Consider the following 17807-nt stretch of genomic DNA (forward strand, 5'->3'; position numbering starts at 1 on the left):
TTAGATCCATTTACTTAAAATACTTTTATGTTTTTCTCATTTATTTCTTGAATTCGCTTTCGTTTCCACAAGCTCCTCCTCTCTGGCCGCCTGCTTTCTATGCTTTTGCTGTGTCGGTTTCTGTGTTTTCTGGGCTGGGGTTTTTCCGGCTGCTTTTCTTTTCTTTACTCTGCTTTTGCTTTTGCTTTTCACTTATCTGCTGATTGTCCACTAAAACTATGCTTGCTCCTTTTATGCTCCTTGCGTTCTACTTGTTTCTGTATCTCTGGTCTCTGCTTCTCTGCTTCTCTACTCTTTTTTCGAGAGGAGTTTTTGAATGCAATATTTTGTTCTCTTTTTATTTTTATTTGTATTTTGGTTTTGTTTTTGTTGCTTATTTTTACTTTACTCTCATTGGTTTTTATATTTTTTTTTTTGTTGTTTATGAATTTTTAAACACATTAATCAAAATATTTGTATTTTCTTGTGGCTTTTTCATATCAATTTATAAATCATAGTTTTGTGCATAAGTAATTGTATAAATAAGTAATAAATTGTCAAATAAATATGCAGTAATATGCATTTAAATACCAAACTCGAATGCACGACGGATCTGTCATTCGTTTTGCGTTTTTCGGTTTTCTATTTTTGCATTTTCACTGCACTTTTCCTCCGTTCGCGCGCTCCTGTTTCTGTGTGTGTCTGTGTGTGTTTGTGTGCTTTCCCATATACATATACATATACATATAAATGGCATTACCCTTTCCTTTTCCCCCAGCTGTTTGCATTCATTATGCAATTACAAAAAAAAAAAAATTAAACATACAATACAGTACAGTATTCCTTTTTCGGTTTATATATATATATATATTTTATATATTTCATATATGTATGTATGTTTTTTTTTCCTTTTTGTTTTTCTTGTTGTTGTTGTATATATTAGCATAATTTACCTTTATATATTCAGTCTTAAGCTACAAAAATCGTTATGCATATTTCTGTTTTTTTTTTCCTTTCAGTTTTATTTTTTTTTGTTCTGGTTTCGGGATTTCTTTTTTTTTTTACTTTTTATATTTAATTTCGATCTATTCAAATGAGTTTTATATAAATTCGCAATGTGTGTGTGTGTGTTTGGTTTTTTTTTTCTTATTGTTTCCACTCATATTTTTATTTTTCTTGATTTCCATTCGAATTGATTCGGGGTTTCTGTGTGGTGCAAGCAAAAGTAAAAGTGAAGCAGAAAATATGTAGTTTCCCCCCCCTCAACTCTCTGAGGGGGTGGGGTGCAGTGGGGTGGGTTGGGGTGTGGGGGTGTGGGAAAAATTCAGGCGACAGTTTTTAGGGATAGCAAAGCAAAGCACTTACACACTAAAAAGCAGACTCTTAAATCCTAATGAGAACTGGACCCTCAGTGCGTTGCCAGCAGGGTCTTCTATTACACTTATCGGTTATCGGTTATCGGCTATCGGTTATCAACTATCGACTATCAGCTAATCTGTCTGCCATCTGTCTATCGAGTTGCAACTTTCAGCGGTTTCTGCGTTTATCTTACAGGCATGCCTCATCATTCTTTTCTGTCACTGCCACTGCCACACTGCCACTGCCACTCTGTCTCTGTCTCTGTCTCCTACCCTAAGACGTTTAGCGCTTTCCAAGTTTCACTGTACTTGTGTTTTACTGTTGAACGAGTAGTACATTGATCAAGTAAACGAAATAATGCATGGCTATATCTCTGTTAAACTATATCTATGTAGTAGAGTGTATCTATGTATCTTTTGGTTTTTCTGTTTTTTCTTCTGTGGTTTTTTTTCATAGTTTTTTTTTTTTTGTTTTGTTTTTAGTTAGAGTTTTTCTCTCTTTAAATGAAACGCCAGTTTGCTCGGAGGTTCAATCAATCAATCAATCAGTTTCGGTTTCGGTATCGGTTTCGGTATCGGTTTCGTAGAAGTTTCTGCATTTATGGGATTCTCTGTTGCTGTTGGGTTTTTCTGTTGCTGTTGCTGTTCCTAAAGTTTTTGGAGCTCAAGTTTTTCTAGTTTTAGGATCGAAAGTCGAGAGTAGTCGTAACATTACAGCTAACATTAGCTAGGATTATAGTAGTAGGTTTTCTTCAATCGAATTTTGTTTCGTTTTTTTTTACATACATATTTACAAGACGTTTGTTTGCTCTTTAGGCTTATATCGCTCGTGTTTCATGAAGCTCGTTTCCAAAGGGTTATTTGCGTTTACTCCTCCTCCTCCTCCTCCTCCTCCTGCTCCTCCTCCTCCTCTTCCTGCCACTCCTCCATACCGAAGATGAAGGCTCTCGAGTATGTACAATGAATAACCAAACCGAATGCAGAATACAGAAGCGTTCGCGAACGAGCAGAGTTCGTGGCCGAATCAACCCCGACTGACCGCCACCGCCAGCAGGCAGAGGAGGATCAGTCCCGAGAGCAGGTCCTGCCGCGGGGCACCGCTCAACGGCGAGTCCTGGACATTGCTGCGCACATCCATGAGATCGCGCGACAGGGGCAGCTCGGTGGGATCGCTCAGCTCGTCGTGGCAGGGCAGCATCTCGGGCTTCAGCAGGAAGAGTCGCACATTGATCGTGTTCTTGTTGGCCAGAGCGTCGAGCGAGTCGCCGCCACTGGTGGGCGACTGGTGTGGTCCCATCAGCACCTCCACATCGTTGTGATTCGTTCCGGTGGCCGTGCCGGGGCTGTAGAAGGAGCCGCCCTGCTTGTGCAGATTCAGATTGTCGTCCAGATCGTGGCCCAGAGCCAGTCCCAGTCCCCCGTTGACGTCGTCGTAGTAGTCGTACCGCTTGTGGGTGGGCGCCACTGCAGCCAGCTGCCCCTTGGCCAGCTCCAGCTCCTGCTGCTGCAGCTGCTGCTTCTCCTGCTGCCGCTTGCGTCGCATCTTGCCCTCGACGACATTCTCGGCCGCAAACTGGCGCTGTCCGCGCAAGGCCTGGCGGGACTTGCTCGATGAGTGCTTCCGGGAGGATCCGCCGATGCTCAGGTCGTCCAGGCTGCTGTAGCTGCTGCCCACCACACTGTTGCCGATGCCGCCCATGCTGGCGCTGTTCGTGCCGATGGCCGTGAAGCCGCCCACGTTCAACGCGTCCAGGATGTTCGGGGGCACTGGGTCCACGAAATGCGCCAGCTTTGGCTCCGGCAGCGAGCAGAGGAGCTCGTCCAGAGAGTCACGCAGCTGCAGGTGACGTGTGCGATTTTTCAATTCAAAGATCCATTGTAGACGACAGTCGCAAATGAATTTGTTGTCTGTTCAGTGGGAAGATACGAAGGGAAGAAAAAAGATTAAGGGGGGGTTAGCTTCGATTTATATTGCAGTCGCACACATTGACAGCTCTCCCCGACTGCTGTCCGACGCTGCTGCTGTCTGTCTGTCTGCATTCTGTGCTTCCCATGAAATTGCTTTTGTCGTCAGCTGCCCCTGCCCCCTGCCCCCTGCTCTCTGCCCCCTGTCTGCGCCGTGTGGCAGGTGATAGCGCACCCTAGACAAGGCCCAGCTAGCTGCTAAGTGGCCGAGACTGCAACAATTGGCTGTCATTTGATGGCCAATTTTGCCCAGCTCCATCTCCAGCTCCAACTCCAACTCCATCTTCAGCTTCGATGAGTTCTGCCTGCCTGGCCGTTTTAAATGATTTTCCCCTGCCAATCGACAATCGGCAAATCGAAGCTGCAGTTTTCGGAGTCGGAGATGTCATTGGGACTGGCTGCTGCTGCTCCACGTTAAACGCCTCAATGACATTTCCAATTTGGACAGATATATCCCCCCGCAGTCCGGGATGGAGTAACTCCAGACCCCGTCTGTCATTCAGCTGGACGTCCCAGACTCCAGCCACCACCCACCTCCCACCTCCCACCTCCCACTCTGCTGTCAATTATTTTGTAGTCTGTCTGGCTGTCTGCCTGTCTGGCCATGCGTTCCCTTTCAATTTGCTGTTTCGTTTAGTGGCGGAGTTTGCCTCTCAAATTGAGCGGATAAACAAGTGCCAGAGTGCCATACTGGCATAGTGCCGGAGTGCCATACTGCCGGAGTGCCAGAGTGCCGGGTAGTGGTTTCTAATCACCGACAATGCTGTAATGAATAAATCAAATTACGATCCAATGAGTTTTCCCAAGGAAACTTCTTCCCGTTTTACCATTTTCCCCCATTTCGGGTAGAGGCAGGATAATGAGCCCAATCGAGAGCGGAGCAGAGCGGAGGGTTTACTGACCTTCTCTATCGAGCATACATCTCTCTCTGTCTGCCTCTCGGTCTCTCTCGGTCTCTGTCTCTGTCTCTGGGGTATAATTAGGCCCGAAACACACTCTAACTGTGTGTGACACAGTTTACCATGTCAGCATGTCAGCATGTCGCATAATTAGCATAAACGTTACGAAAAATATTGACTAACACAGAGACAGAGACAGGCAGAGCGAGAGAGAGATAGAATACACACATATATGGGACTAGCGGCTGGGATTCTTGCAACATCGTTATCAATGCACACACACACACACACACACACACATGGACACAAAGGATGGAGGAGCTACTCCAGATTCAGTCAGCCAATTGAGTTGGCATATGAGCCAGGACCCATCGCCACTCCCCTCGCCGCCCCCCCTTTTCACCCACTCCTCCTTTTGGCTACAATGACAATAATAATCCGTGGCATATTTTTGTAGCAAAGCCAAAAGTTTCCTTCCCCCCTCCCCGTCCCGCCGCCTTCAACAAATGACAAAAGGAAAACTTTTCCTTTAACCCCCCCATCGCCCATCCACCAGCCTACGAAAAATAGTTGGCAAATTAGTGCGGGGCTGAAAGGGGGGAGTGGGGGAGGGGGGGACCCAGACATTGTCGAGGCTGAGGGACCAAGGAAATGGCAAGACAAAGTCAAAAATTCTAATTTTCCATATGAAAGCATGCAAAAACCATAAATAAAGTTAAATATGCATACAGACAGAGGCAGAGACAGAGACAGCAAGAGAGAGGGACAGAGAGAGCGCCAGAGACTCTTAGAGGCAAAGTCCGGAAAAATGTTGGGTGGAAAATGGCCAACGACTTGGCAACATTTAGCAGGCAAATTACAACAAAATTAACATGATAATGAAGTGAACTCTGGTCTGAACAGAGCAAGGGGTGGAGAGGGGGGTGGAGAGAGGGGTGGTGAGGGGTGGTGAGGGGTGCTGAGGGGCGGGTATGGGTGTGTAAAAGGTTAAGAGAGCTGAAAACTGGCAGCTGTTTGCAGGCAGCTGACCAAATGACAATGACGTTGCCGCGTTGCCACAGACAGTGGCAAGAGACAGAGAGAGAAAGAGAGTGAGAGAAGTGCTTAAAAAATAGAAATTACACAGAAAAATAAAGGACAAAAAGTGGGAGGACACACACACACACACAGACACACACTGGCTATGCATGTGTGTGCCATAAAATACTTTTATATTTTTAATGATACTTGGATCCAAAAACGGTAGGGAAGTGTTTTGGTCTGCTGCACACACTCCTCCACTCCACTCCACCCCCCTCCCTCCCCGTCTCTCCAGCAAGCAATGAACTTACCAGAGAAACCCCTTTGCCACGCCCCTCGTATATACACACATAAAATGCGGCTGTTAGTCAACTAGATGACTTTCAACTCTGTCTCTGGCTCTGCCTCTGGGTCTGCCTCTGTCTCTGCCTCTGTCCCTGGCTCTTGCAACATGAGGTTGTAGCTTTTTTGGGGGTCCCCCTCCTCGTAGCAGGAACTGCCGGAAACGTTTTTACGGTTTGCAAAGGACATTTACATAGAGAGGGAGAGAGAGGGGAGTGCCCCACCCCCCTCCGGCCCGAACATGCATATGCGTCTGTGTGTACATTAAATTTTATTATTGTCATTTTCCATGGACGAAGCGGACCTCTGCCCTCCTGGTCCCCCCCCCCCTCCTCATAACTTTTTGGTCAGCAATATTTGCATAAGTGCATATGTATCTATGTGTGTGTGTGTGTGTGTGTGTGTGTGTTGGCTGCCCAAATTAGACCCAAACTGGAACTTTGTTTGGCCAGTTTTAATGCCAATGTGTCGCCGTAGTCGTCATTGTCTGTGTGGCATTTTCATGTGTTGAAACATTTTCATAATTAGTCTCTTTTCGGTCTCCCTCGCTCTCCCTCTCTCACAGAGTAGCTTAGCACACTCAAAGATACGTTTAAAGGGCGGCAGAAGGCACCATTTGAAGGCTGATTGGGCGAGGGCGAAGGCGAGGGTTTTCTTTTGGGATGCGGGGGAAATCTACTCCCAAGTTGCTGCTCCCCAATTCTTTTTAATGAGCTCCTGACAGCCGGTTGTCATACATCAAGCTGCCAGTCGCTTCTTTCGACCTTCTAAATGGCATTTCATTAGCCTTCCGGGCAGTCCCACTGGGTAGGCTCCCTTCAGTGCACAATGGGAAATTTTGCCACTTTCTGTGGTCAAAGGACTGTCAATAAATGTGGCTAAATTTCAAACCTTCTGCTACAAAAGATAGTTATCTTTGAGCTGGATATAGCAGGGATGTCCTTGACTATGACGCTACACAAAATCCTGGCACATTCCAGGAGATACTATGGAAAACACTGTACTTTCTGTGGGTTACTTTGGAGACCAGGCTCCATCTACATCTACATCTACATCTACATCTTTAGGGTATGTTTGCTGAGACCATGGAAGCGGGGAACCTCCGCAGGAAACAGTTCCCAATTCTAATCTAAACCCAACAAATACCCATTATTTCCTCTACATGAAAAAGAAGTCCCTTCCAACTGAGTTTTTGGATCAGTTATCAAGCGATTCCAGAGGATCTGTTCCAGGATTTGCCAGGGGCAGGGAGCCGTCAGACGATTTGCTTACAGATTTCTTCCTTTTCAATGTATAATTTCCTTATTTTTTGCTATTATTTAAGTTAGAAATGAGTCATTTTAGCCAGTGATTGATTCTGAATGGCGAATAATGAATAAATCATTTAGTTTCGATGAGCTTGCTTTCAATTTTCGTGGAATATGGAGCTGAACAATGAAGTCCTTGAGGATTAACAAAGGTTTTACAATAAAATATGAATAATTTTGTATTACAGGTCTGATAATTGAAAGTTTTTTTAAGAAATTAAAGAACTTATTAATTATTTTTGCTTGAAAATATTTTTTTGATTTCCAAATTTTTGTTTGGAATTATGTGACTAATGCCACAAAAAGTGGCAACATAGTCCCATAGTGCAGTGTTAAAAGAAAATCATTTATTTTAAATTTAATACACTAAAACACACACACACACACACACACACACAGGCACACACGGACACAAAAGATACAAAGGAGAGAGGCGGCAAAAGAGAGTAAAAATACGCTTTAATTGGTTGGTTTTAGGTGCTGCCGCTGCCGCTGCCACTGCTCCACCCTTGCCACATTAACCCATGCTGGCCGGTGGTCTTCCTTTTTTTTTTTGGAGCTCCCTTTTTCGTATATTGAAAAGCGCAAAGAAATCGCAGCTACCATCCATGGGGGTTTTCCTCCACTTTTTTTTTCGTGGCGAGGGTGGAGGGGGGAGAGAGAGTGAGGGAAATATAAACACAAACGCCCCCAAATCAGGCAGTGCCGGCCCCCACAGCTGCTGGCCTAGTTCCTGGCTTTTGTTTCAGTCCGGACTTCAATTCCCCAGAACCACAGTGCGCCCCTCCTGAGAAAGGGGAGGGGTGGTGCGGGGTGGAGAACTGCTACTGGGGTCACAATGAATGCCGCAGCCCAGCGCGAGCGGCAGCTTTGTTTCAAATCAGCTCATTTTTGGTGGCCTGGACAGAGAAGAGGAGAAGGAGAAGGGGCAGGAGAAGGGGGAGGAGCGGGAGCGGGAGCCAACTGGCCAACACGGTGGCTACTGGCCAACTGGGAACTGGGTTCGTTTGTGGCCGGCTACCAGCTCCTCCTTTTTGGCCTCCTCCTTCTGCTGTGTGTGACCCACCAACGCCGCCATCAGAGCCATCAGAGGCATCAGAGGCATCAGGGGACAGCACGCACAGTTGGCAAGTTTCAAGAGGAGATTCGAGAGTGGAGTGGAGTGTAGTGGAGTCCCCTTTTCGCCTGCAATCCTCTCCTATGTGTGGGTGGGTGTGTTCTCTAGAGAATTTTATCATTTTTTATTACATTTCTCGAGAGCGCTATGTATGCAAATGAAGTCGAAAGTTTCGCATTGTATATACTTGCTTCCAGCCCCCAGCCCCCAGCCCCCAGCCCCAGCCCCAGCCCCCTGCCCCCTGTTCCCTGCTCTCCCTGGTAGTGGCACAGCTAGTTGCTGCCACTGCCCCAGAGAGAGCGAGTTCGAGAGTGATGATAAAGGTTGAGGCATCCGTCCGGTTGAGAGGCGTGAATTGCGGTGGGAGGCGGTGTGGGCGGGGGCCGGTGGGTCTTTCAAGTCCATTGGCTTTGGATACTCTCTCGCGTCGGGGAATGGTTAACTTTAAATAAAAGTCACGCAGAAAAACGCAAGGGGGGAGACTCGCTTGAATTGAATTTTCCCAGACGCAGAATCAGGGAAAACTTCAAAGAAACCTCACAAAAATATCACAAATAAAACATAATAATAGAAGGAATTTTCATACATTTTCCAGCAATTCGGGTTTTTCGTTCTCTCAGGGAAATCGCAGGCTTTTCCCTGTAAATGAGGGCTAGAAAGAGTGTTTCAGCTGTCCTCTAACTAGGATCTCTCTCTCTCTCTCTCTTTACCCCGCCACCCCCCTTAGGGCAAAAGTTATTTCATTTGTCCAACGAAGGGGAAGCAGTCTTCAAACTGTGGTCCTTCTTCTTCCACAATCTTTTCGGGTGTCTCCCTTCATTTTTCTTTTTTTTTAATGAGCTTCAATTTCAGAGTGTTTTTCCACGGCCTTTCTTTTGTTGTTGGTGTTGGTGTTGCCCTCTTTCCCGCTTGTTGGCTTGTTATGGCTGTGTGTGTGTGTGTGTGTGTGATTTGTCTGGCTCTTTTCTGGCTCATTCGCATTGCGTGTATTTAATTTGGTTCTGGTTCCTCTGGCGGGCCCTTCCTGGTCCCAGCAATTTTCACCAAGTTCATTCAAAATCAAATGGGGGTTCCACTTCCTGTTTGCTAGGCGCGAGGGGGGGGGGGGGGGGCACTAGGGGTCAGCGTTCGGGAGTAGCCATTGAGAGCCATTTGAATGGCCGTCGCTTTTCTCGCCCAATTTTCTTTATTTGGCCAAATGGAAAGCTCGCCTCATTGAATGTGTTTTTATTAAGCCAAAATGAATACCGACCAACGGAAGAAGGGTCCTGCCCGGTCCGGACCCAGAGCAATTCCTACTGCCACTGGACTCTGGGGTTTTTTTTTCGCTCTTTTTCCATAACCAGCAAAAAAAAAAAGAAGGAAAAACTCTGCGAGTTTTGTAGTTTTGTAATTTTAATAACATTTTCAAATGATTTCCGTTTTCTGGGCATTTGGTTGTTGTTGTTTTTTTTTTGCCTTCTTCCGCTTTGGCAAATGCGTTTTTTTTTTTTGGTCGAGGGTCTGCTGTTGGATTTTCAATCAGCAAACAGCAAAAACAGCGCAAAAATTACACTTTCATTTCTTTCATATCAAATTATTTTCGTCAATCGAGCGTAAAGTCAAATAAACACACACACACACACAGGGAAGATCAAACAGGCCGCACCCAGCCCCTGAGAAAAGCATCCCCCCACCCCCCTGCAGACTGTCAAAAGGGAACAAAAAAAACGCAAAGCCCATTGCAGGCGATTTAACAACTACGCCTGGGGATAAATATTTTATGAAATCGCATAAACAAATCAAAGACGAATCACAGAAGAAGAAGAAAAAAAAAAACGAGCAAAAGGAAAATCACTTTTCCACTGCAGAGGGGGAAATCGACAGAAATCAAGGGGCGGCGATCAAATATGACCACTCAACCGCGCCACAAAGGGGCAGGGGGACAGAGGGGGGTAGCAGAGCCCTCGAGCATCTTGGCCAGCCAAAAAAATATTTGCACAGCGGAAGAGGGGGTGCGGGTGGGGGTGGGGGTGGGGTTGGGCGGCACTGTCTATGCAACTAATGTGTTTGTTATATGGTAAATCGCATAAAAAATACAAGGGGTGTAGGCCATAGATATATCTCTCTGTGTGTGTGTGTGTGTGTCTGCCCATAACAATAACAACTTGTTACCCCCCACCCCCGTCATATGGCAAGCCACCCCATAGATTGAACCACCATCCCCCACCCCACAGGCAGGCTCTCCCTTTTTTTTGGCAATTGCCAGGCCTAATGTCTGCCGAAATAGCCAACGCATCATCGCCAAACAGATCCGGAGATCTCGCCACCCCCCTGCATGAATTGAATTGTATTTAATAAAATATATCCCCCCCGCCAGTAGAGGGTTTTTCGACAGAAAAAATCGCATAAATAAGTAATGAAAAGCATTGTTATTGTTGCTCTGTGATTTGCCAAGTCAAGTGGATGCTCTACCATTTCAGGAGGGTAAAGGATACCGAGTCTATTATCGTCTGGAATATACTGGTGGATATTCTATAGAGGGTGGCAAACGATAGACAGACACAGAGGCCATATATCAAGCATCAAACTGACATAAATTGCAAACTCAAATGTCCGCTTGATCGTTGCAGTGTGTGGAAGCTCTCAATGGAGGGATGGGGGGGGTGTGGCGACGTGTAGGTGTAGGATATGGATATGGCCATCCATCAATGCCAACACTTTCTGCCACTGTCCGTGGCATCGACTGCTGCTGCTGCTGCGGCTACTCGTCTGTCATTTTAGATATCGTTTCAACGGTTGTATCCACAGACCCCAACAACGTCCGAGTTTATATAAATTGTAAATTGAAATTATAACATATTGTAAACGGGGGGCACTGTGCTCTGTACTCTGTACTCTGTACACTGTACTCTGTTTATTTATGGTCCAAATCCTGGGTCTGCAGAGTTATGCGACACTCCATATATTCCCATCGACAGCGGCAATAGGTTCTCGGACCCTCCCACCCACTCCCCACTCCACCCAAAATATTCAATTAAATGCCGCACAGGCCACAATTTATGTTTGCCGAGCAGAACTGAGAGCGGTTCCGGGACGGGACGGGTCCGGGTCCGGGACCTAATGAGTTTCGGCCTGGCTCTGAGGGGGGCTGCTAAGCGTATTACCAACATATATATGGTAAGGCCAGGCGAATGCAAATAAATAAATAAACCTCTTCTGCAGTGAGGCAGGATAGTCTCTCTGTGGCTGTGCAATGGAGATTTTTAATGATTCCATCGGTTGATGTTTGCGTGTTTACTGTCGAAAGCCAAAGCAGGATTGATGACACACACGTTTGGCTACCGATTACCCGGATCCTTACACATAGATACACCCCGACCCGCCCCCCTTTCGTACTCCTAGACACACACTGCCACTCATGGAACAATTGTCACATTCCAGGGCCCGGAAAAACCGCAGCCGTACTAAACATTACCCCAGAGGCTGTTGGTCTGGCCTGATGGCATACCTGTGCATATATTAAGATAGATTACATGCCCCCCCCCCCGCCCCCCTCCCCCACATATGCAGCAAGGCTAAGTGCCACCACCATGAATTTGTATTAAAAGCAAAGCAAAGCAAAGCAAAGCCCCTTCAAAGCAAAGCCTCCCATCCTCAGGCGGAAGGGGGGTGGGGTTTATGTGGGGAAATTAACGCGCCTAATGCTGCCGCACCTTGAAGTGCGCATAAATTATAGAAAAGCTTCATTATCCAACCGCCGAAATGTTGTCATCAAACTTTGAGATACACAAACTATCCTCCAGCCTGCAACCTCCTCCTGCGACTCCTCCGACTCCTCCTCCTTTCGACAATTATAATAAATTCAGCTAATAAACCGCACTAATGATCAGCCATCAGCCAGTTGTTTGGCAGCCGTGGGGCACATGGAGAGGCTTTAATTGCGATTCACTTACCCTCTTGTAATCCGCATTTAGATTAAGTTTCGAAAGGCAAAAGCAAAGCAAAGCACACAGCCAAAGACTTTTCCACTCGATTCAATTTGAAGTACTTTTCCCTCTTCAATTTGGTTTAAACTTTCGAAACGATTTTCCAAAGTGTTTGAGTGGCGGAAAATCATTATAAAATATGCCAGAGATTGTCTGCTTCCCCTCTCACTCACTCCCCCCTCGAGCCCACACACACACACGTGTGAGTGGTCGCAGGACGAAGCACAAAAGTTTTGCACATTAAACAATAAAAACTCATTAATAATATGCATTTAAGTTATAATTGAACTACTTAATGAAGGCCGATGGCAATGCGGCCCCGAATGACGATAGGTGGGAGGTCGGGCTGCGGCTGCGGCTACTGTTGTTATTTCGTTATGGGGCCTTTGGGTCCCTATATTGAAAGGAATGATTGAAATTTGTATGAATATGATGTCCATTAACATCCAGTACCGGTGTTCGCTCCGGTTCGACCCGTTTCCTGGGCCCCCTCCCGCCTGCCACTGCCCCTGCCTTTTTGCCCCTCCATTGTTTGTTTTAAAAGTATTCCATCCTCATTCCAGATACCATCCCACATACCATACCATCCCATACCATCCCATCCCGTCGCCCCGGTAGCATCGCATAGTTTCAGTTTTCATTCAATTGAATTGTTTCCTGCGGCTGCTGTTCTGTTCTGTTCTGTTCTCTCTGTTCTCTCGTATAGAAAAAGGTGCGTAATTAAAACGATGCCCAGGCACACAGACAATTAAATGCATGCCACACACACACACACACACACACACACACACACAGAGAACGAGACGAGAGAGAGCCGGGGAAAACGAACAATGGACCAAGCCAAAAATGAGCGATGAGTTTGCGTTTAATTACGTGAACAGGCAATGGAAGATGATTTTAATTTATGATCCGTGAATATTCGCATAAGTGCCGGAAAAGCAACAGAAAAAAATCAGGCTCAAAAACTTGAGAGGAGATGAGATTTCAGAGCATAAAACAGAGATTGTCGCAGAGTAGGAAAAACAGAGAGTTTTCCCAGGGAAGATTCCCAGAGCATGACCCGAGGAATTCCGCAGAGCATGTCCCAAAGAATTTCTTCAAGAATGGGAATAAATAAATAAGAGGGAAATAAGATATAAGAATTCTTGGGAATACTTTAAAAATAATAATAATAATGTAAAAAAATAACAATAATAAATATATAAATATAAAAAAAAATAAATTTAATATAAAGAAAAATAAATATTGTAAAATTTACATATAAGATATCTTGAGAACACCTTAAAAATAATAATAATAATATATACAAATTCATTTAAAAAAACCTAATAATAAATATATAATTAAAAAGAAAATCAAATTTAATATAAATAAAAATAAATATTGTAAAATTTGAATATAAGAATTCTTGAGAACACCTTAAAAATTTACAAAATACTAATAATATATAATAATAAATAAATAAAAAGAAAATCAAATTTAATGTAAATATTTTTAAATATAAGAATTCTTGAGAACACTTTCAAAATAATAATAATAATGTAAAAAAATGCATATAAAAATTAAAAATATTAAATATATAAATAAAAAGAAAAATAAATTTAATATAAATAAAAATAAATATAATAAAATTGAAATAACATTTTTGAGAACACCTTAAAAATAATATTAAAAATGTAAAAAATGCATATAAGAAATATCAATAATAAATATATAAATAAAAGGAAAAACAAATATTGGGAAAATATAAGAAAATGAAAATAGAAAATAGCATGCATTTTTTATTATAATATATTAAATATAAAAAAAAAAATAATTACAGCAAATTAACTCAATAATAAGTTTAGCATGAAATAAAAAAATAAATAATGCCCCAAAAAATGATATCTCAGAGATTGATGTCCCAGGTGAATGATAGCCGACAAAATGATTTCTAATTGAAGTTCATAGTCCCACAGTCGCATAGAAGGAGAGATACCAGAGATTGAGAGAACTTCCCAGACACCGTGCCAGAGAATGGGGCAAGAACTGAGGCAACAACTGAGGCAACAACTGAGGCAGAAACAGAGTCTTAGCCAGAGACAGACACGAGTCCAGGGGCAGTGGCAGTAGCTAAGGAAACGCGGTGGTTGACATTCGCAAAAACGGAAATTGAATTCTAAAATATTTATTGGTCCCCGCCCTCTGCCCGTCCCTGCACTACTCCGCAGCCAGAGCCACAGCTTAGCATACTTTTTGGGGCAGGGCAGCAGCAGCAGGAAAAGTGAGTGATTTATGCAGTGGCGTTCCAGCAGCAGCAGCAGCAGCAGCAGCAGCAGCAAATTGCAAATGAAACGCAATGAAACGTATCGAAATGGAATGAATTACAACTCGTACTTATGCATGAATATACAACCAATAAGCAGGAGTGCGACTACGAAAGTATCCCCTAGATCCACATCCACTCCAGAGAGAGGGGGAGGGAGGGAGAGACTGCCTGTCAAATCGGGGGGATTTCCCCGCACTTATTACTCTGCTTGGACACATGTTACACGCACAAACACACACACTGTTTGAGCCATAGATTTATTACAAACAATCATCGGGATTTGCCGCCTGCTGGCCTGCTGGCCGGACGGCCCAGGACATGGAACAACTGCTAGCCGCTGCTGTCCTGCTGACATTCGGCTATTGAAAGTCAATTTTGGGTGCGTGCCACACGCTCATTTGTCCAGTTTATGGCCAAACATCATTTTCTGCCAATGAGGCGCAAACGCCTTTTATGCGTTTCAATAAATTCTCGCTTTCCGGCTTCCACAGCCTCCACTTCTGTATCCTTTTTCCCACCCAAGCCCCTAACCCCCTCCGCCCTACGGCCTGCCCTAATACCTGTTTATTGTTGCAGAAGCCCCTGCCTCTCCACCCCACCCCCACCCCTCTCTGGGTGTCTCTTTCTCTCTGTGTGTGTGTTTACAAGGCTGCTGACATTGCATTACAAATGAGTTGTCGGGCTGCTTTCAAAGTTGAAAGTTTAATTTGCTGCCTTGATGGGCAATTAATGTGGCCGGAGGTCATTGTTCCATGCATCCTGCATCCCAACATGTGTGTTGGGGACTTCAGGGGACTTTAAAGGCATCTGATTGGGTCTCACATCAGAGGATCAGCGGTTCAGAGTTGGAACTCTCTATACAATCCACGTTCTCTCTATCTCTCAATGGATATTTATGAACCCTTGACCATGTCCCTGCTCTCTATTAAGTGCCGCTAACCGAAACAGAAACCGAAGCAGAATGGGAAAGAATGGGGCACAATCCCAATAATCAAATTGCAGTTGCCAGCTGTCAGTGGCAGTGTCCTGCAGCAGCCCCTACCCTACCCTACCCGGTGGAAAAAAAAACGAAGGCGACCCAACAAAAAATCTGTTAGAAATCCTATTTATATTTCGAAACAATAACCATTCAATTCCATCTAACGACTGGGGCCACGGCCACGGCTACGGCCACGGCTACGGCGGGCACATAACGAACCAATTGAGAGCCACGGACATGGGGCCAGGGCGGCCCTTGGGCGGGATTTGGGGAGGTGGAAGGGGAAGAGGGAGCCCAGCATTTATTACCAATTGCTGCCATGGTGGCCGTATGTGAAAAATACTCGTGTATTGCCCTTTAAAGCGCTGGCATTTGAAAAGGGGGGGCACTGACCAGGGCCAGGACTGGGGGAGGGGGGGGACGGGCGGTCGGTGGCTACTGGACAGGACACCGCAGGCGCGACGACACAAACAAAACGTGATTCGCATACAAATAAACAAGGATATAGAAGGCGGCCCACACATGCCCCCCCCCCCCCGCCCCTTTTTTAGGGGGAGGCTTTTGGAATTGAAACAAATGCCACAGCACCGGGGCATGCCTATAAATTTTTCCACAAAATACATGGCCAAAAGGTGCAACCTGCAACTGCAGCCTGCAACAAGGGAGTGGGGGGGGGGGGGCAAGGGGGGTCATGTGGGTGTGGTCGTGACACAAAAGGGTCATGAAATGACCAACTGGGGTATTGTTTAGGGGCAAGTGGCTCCACCGAGAACACAACATTTGAATGCAAAGCAGGTGGCATGCCCCGTACTGTCTTTCCTTCGATTTGCTGCAATGGCAATGGCAATGGCAATGCCAGAGGATTTTCCACCTGTCCTGCCGCCTGTCAATGGCAATTACGTCCGAGGATTCGCCGGTGTGGTCCGTGTGGCACTCACAAATCACGGCGCGAAATGAGGAGTCAACTATCTCGACCTCAGGTCGGGCGACGTGCCACTGCTGCAACCGTTGCAGCTCTGTGATGCATGTGCTGCAATTTCGCTACGAGTTCATGCCGCCCTGCCTCTTCTGATCATTTGTCCAAAACAAATCCCACAGCTCGCTGCCAGCTTCACTTTTGCTTCGCAAACATTTTGGCATCCTGCTCCGTTCGTGTGGCAGGTGGCAGCAGCACAGGCGTCGTCCCGCCCCTGTCCTTGTCCCTCCTTCGGCTGATCGATTAGTTGAAGAAGCAAATACTTTCACCCAGGGAATGCGCTTGTCATTGGGGCTGCTGCTGCTGCTGCTGCTCCAGCGACTCCCTCTGATGTGGCACGTTTTATGTCTGCCACTTGGCCACTTGGCCACTCTGCCACATTCAACTTTATCTTCAGCCGACAGCCTCAAACGTCTGCTGCGCGCCATCGCAGGACATTTCTCACATGTCCTACGACATTTTGTTGCCACGCAGGGGCAGGGGCAGGGGCGGGGGCAGGGCCAAATGTTGTCACTCGCTAAATTGAGCAACATTTTTATGGCGTGCAGATTCCGTTTGAAGTATCGAAAGAGCTTTTGCCTCATTACAAAGTCCTTTCCGTATTTTTCTTGTTGTTTTTTTTTTGGAGCCCCAAAAAGTGGCAGAAAGTTGATCAAATTGAATCAGTGGCTGGGGGGGGTCCCCCGCCTTGCATGATATGTAAATGTTTGGCTCCACAACTTTGGAGCTCTAATGAACCATTCACCATTCAGCAGTCAGCATTCAGAGAGTGAATGAATGGGTGTGAGTGTGTGTGAGTGCGTTTTCTGGCTATAATCACTGCATATATGAATTAAAAAAGTTCTTCCTTTTTTCAGGGCAAGGAGTGAGGGGGTGAGGGGTGCTGAGAGGGGGGATTTTGTTGTAGTTTAAAGCAATTTTGAAGTCATTTTGTAGCCAATTTACGGAATGTGTCTGCCTTTCAACCATTTTTCGTTGCCAGTGTGTGAGTGTGTGAGTGTGCGAGTGTGTCTGCAAATGCAATTACAGTTTGCCAGCACACACACACACACACACACATAGACAAATACAAAGTGTTTGTTTGCGCTTCAGCCATGCCGACACTCTGCCACTCCCCGCTCTCCGCCTCCGCCTCCATTCTCTGTGATTTCTCCTCTTTTTTTTCGGTTTTTTTTTTGGCTTGCAAATGAGTCATGCTAATGGCAAACCATTAGCCAAAATGCCACTGTATGTGGCATGTGTGTCTGTGTGTGTGAGTGATAATTAAGTTATGTGTGTGTGTGTGTGTGTGTGTGAGAGAGAGAAAAGAGAGCTGTGTGATTTTTTGAAGGCTGTTGTTAAATATTTAAATGTATTCCATGCCCTTTGTCGATGTGGTGGGCTGCTCTGCTCTGCTCTGTTGATTGCCTGCGCCAAAAGTCTAATTGCATTGGCAGCACACTCTTTCCGCCCCCCTCTTTTACCTCTTTTCAAGGGCTTGCAACTTGTTTGAAATTAGAATTATTAGAAATGAGTTTTGTATTTGCCGCAAAAATGAACTGCCATTTGTATTCAGACGGCGCTTCAGACGGGCGGGCTTTGTTCGTGCA

General features: G+C 45.5%; 1 protein-coding gene across 4 annotated transcripts in view; it reads right to left on the bottom strand.

The window, feature by feature from the left end:
• Positions 1-405: 405 nt before the first annotated feature.
• Con (leucine rich repeat protein connectin) overlaps positions 406-17807 on the bottom strand; it is a 119529-nt gene continuing 102127 nt past the window's right edge. For all 4 annotated transcript variants that reach the window (XM_033382786.1, XM_033382784.1, XM_033382787.1 and 1 more), the window contains one exon: positions 406-3245. In XM_033382786.1, the coding sequence (XP_033238677.1) occupies positions 2362-3245 (884 nt within the window). In that variant the 3' untranslated portion in view covers positions 406-2361. The remainder of the gene's footprint in view (positions 3246-17807) is intronic.

Source organism: Drosophila pseudoobscura, chromosome X (assembly GCF_009870125.1).
Source record: "Drosophila pseudoobscura strain MV-25-SWS-2005 chromosome X, UCI_Dpse_MV25, whole genome shotgun sequence".
Lineage (NCBI taxonomy): Eukaryota > Metazoa > Arthropoda > Insecta > Diptera > Drosophilidae > Drosophila > Drosophila pseudoobscura.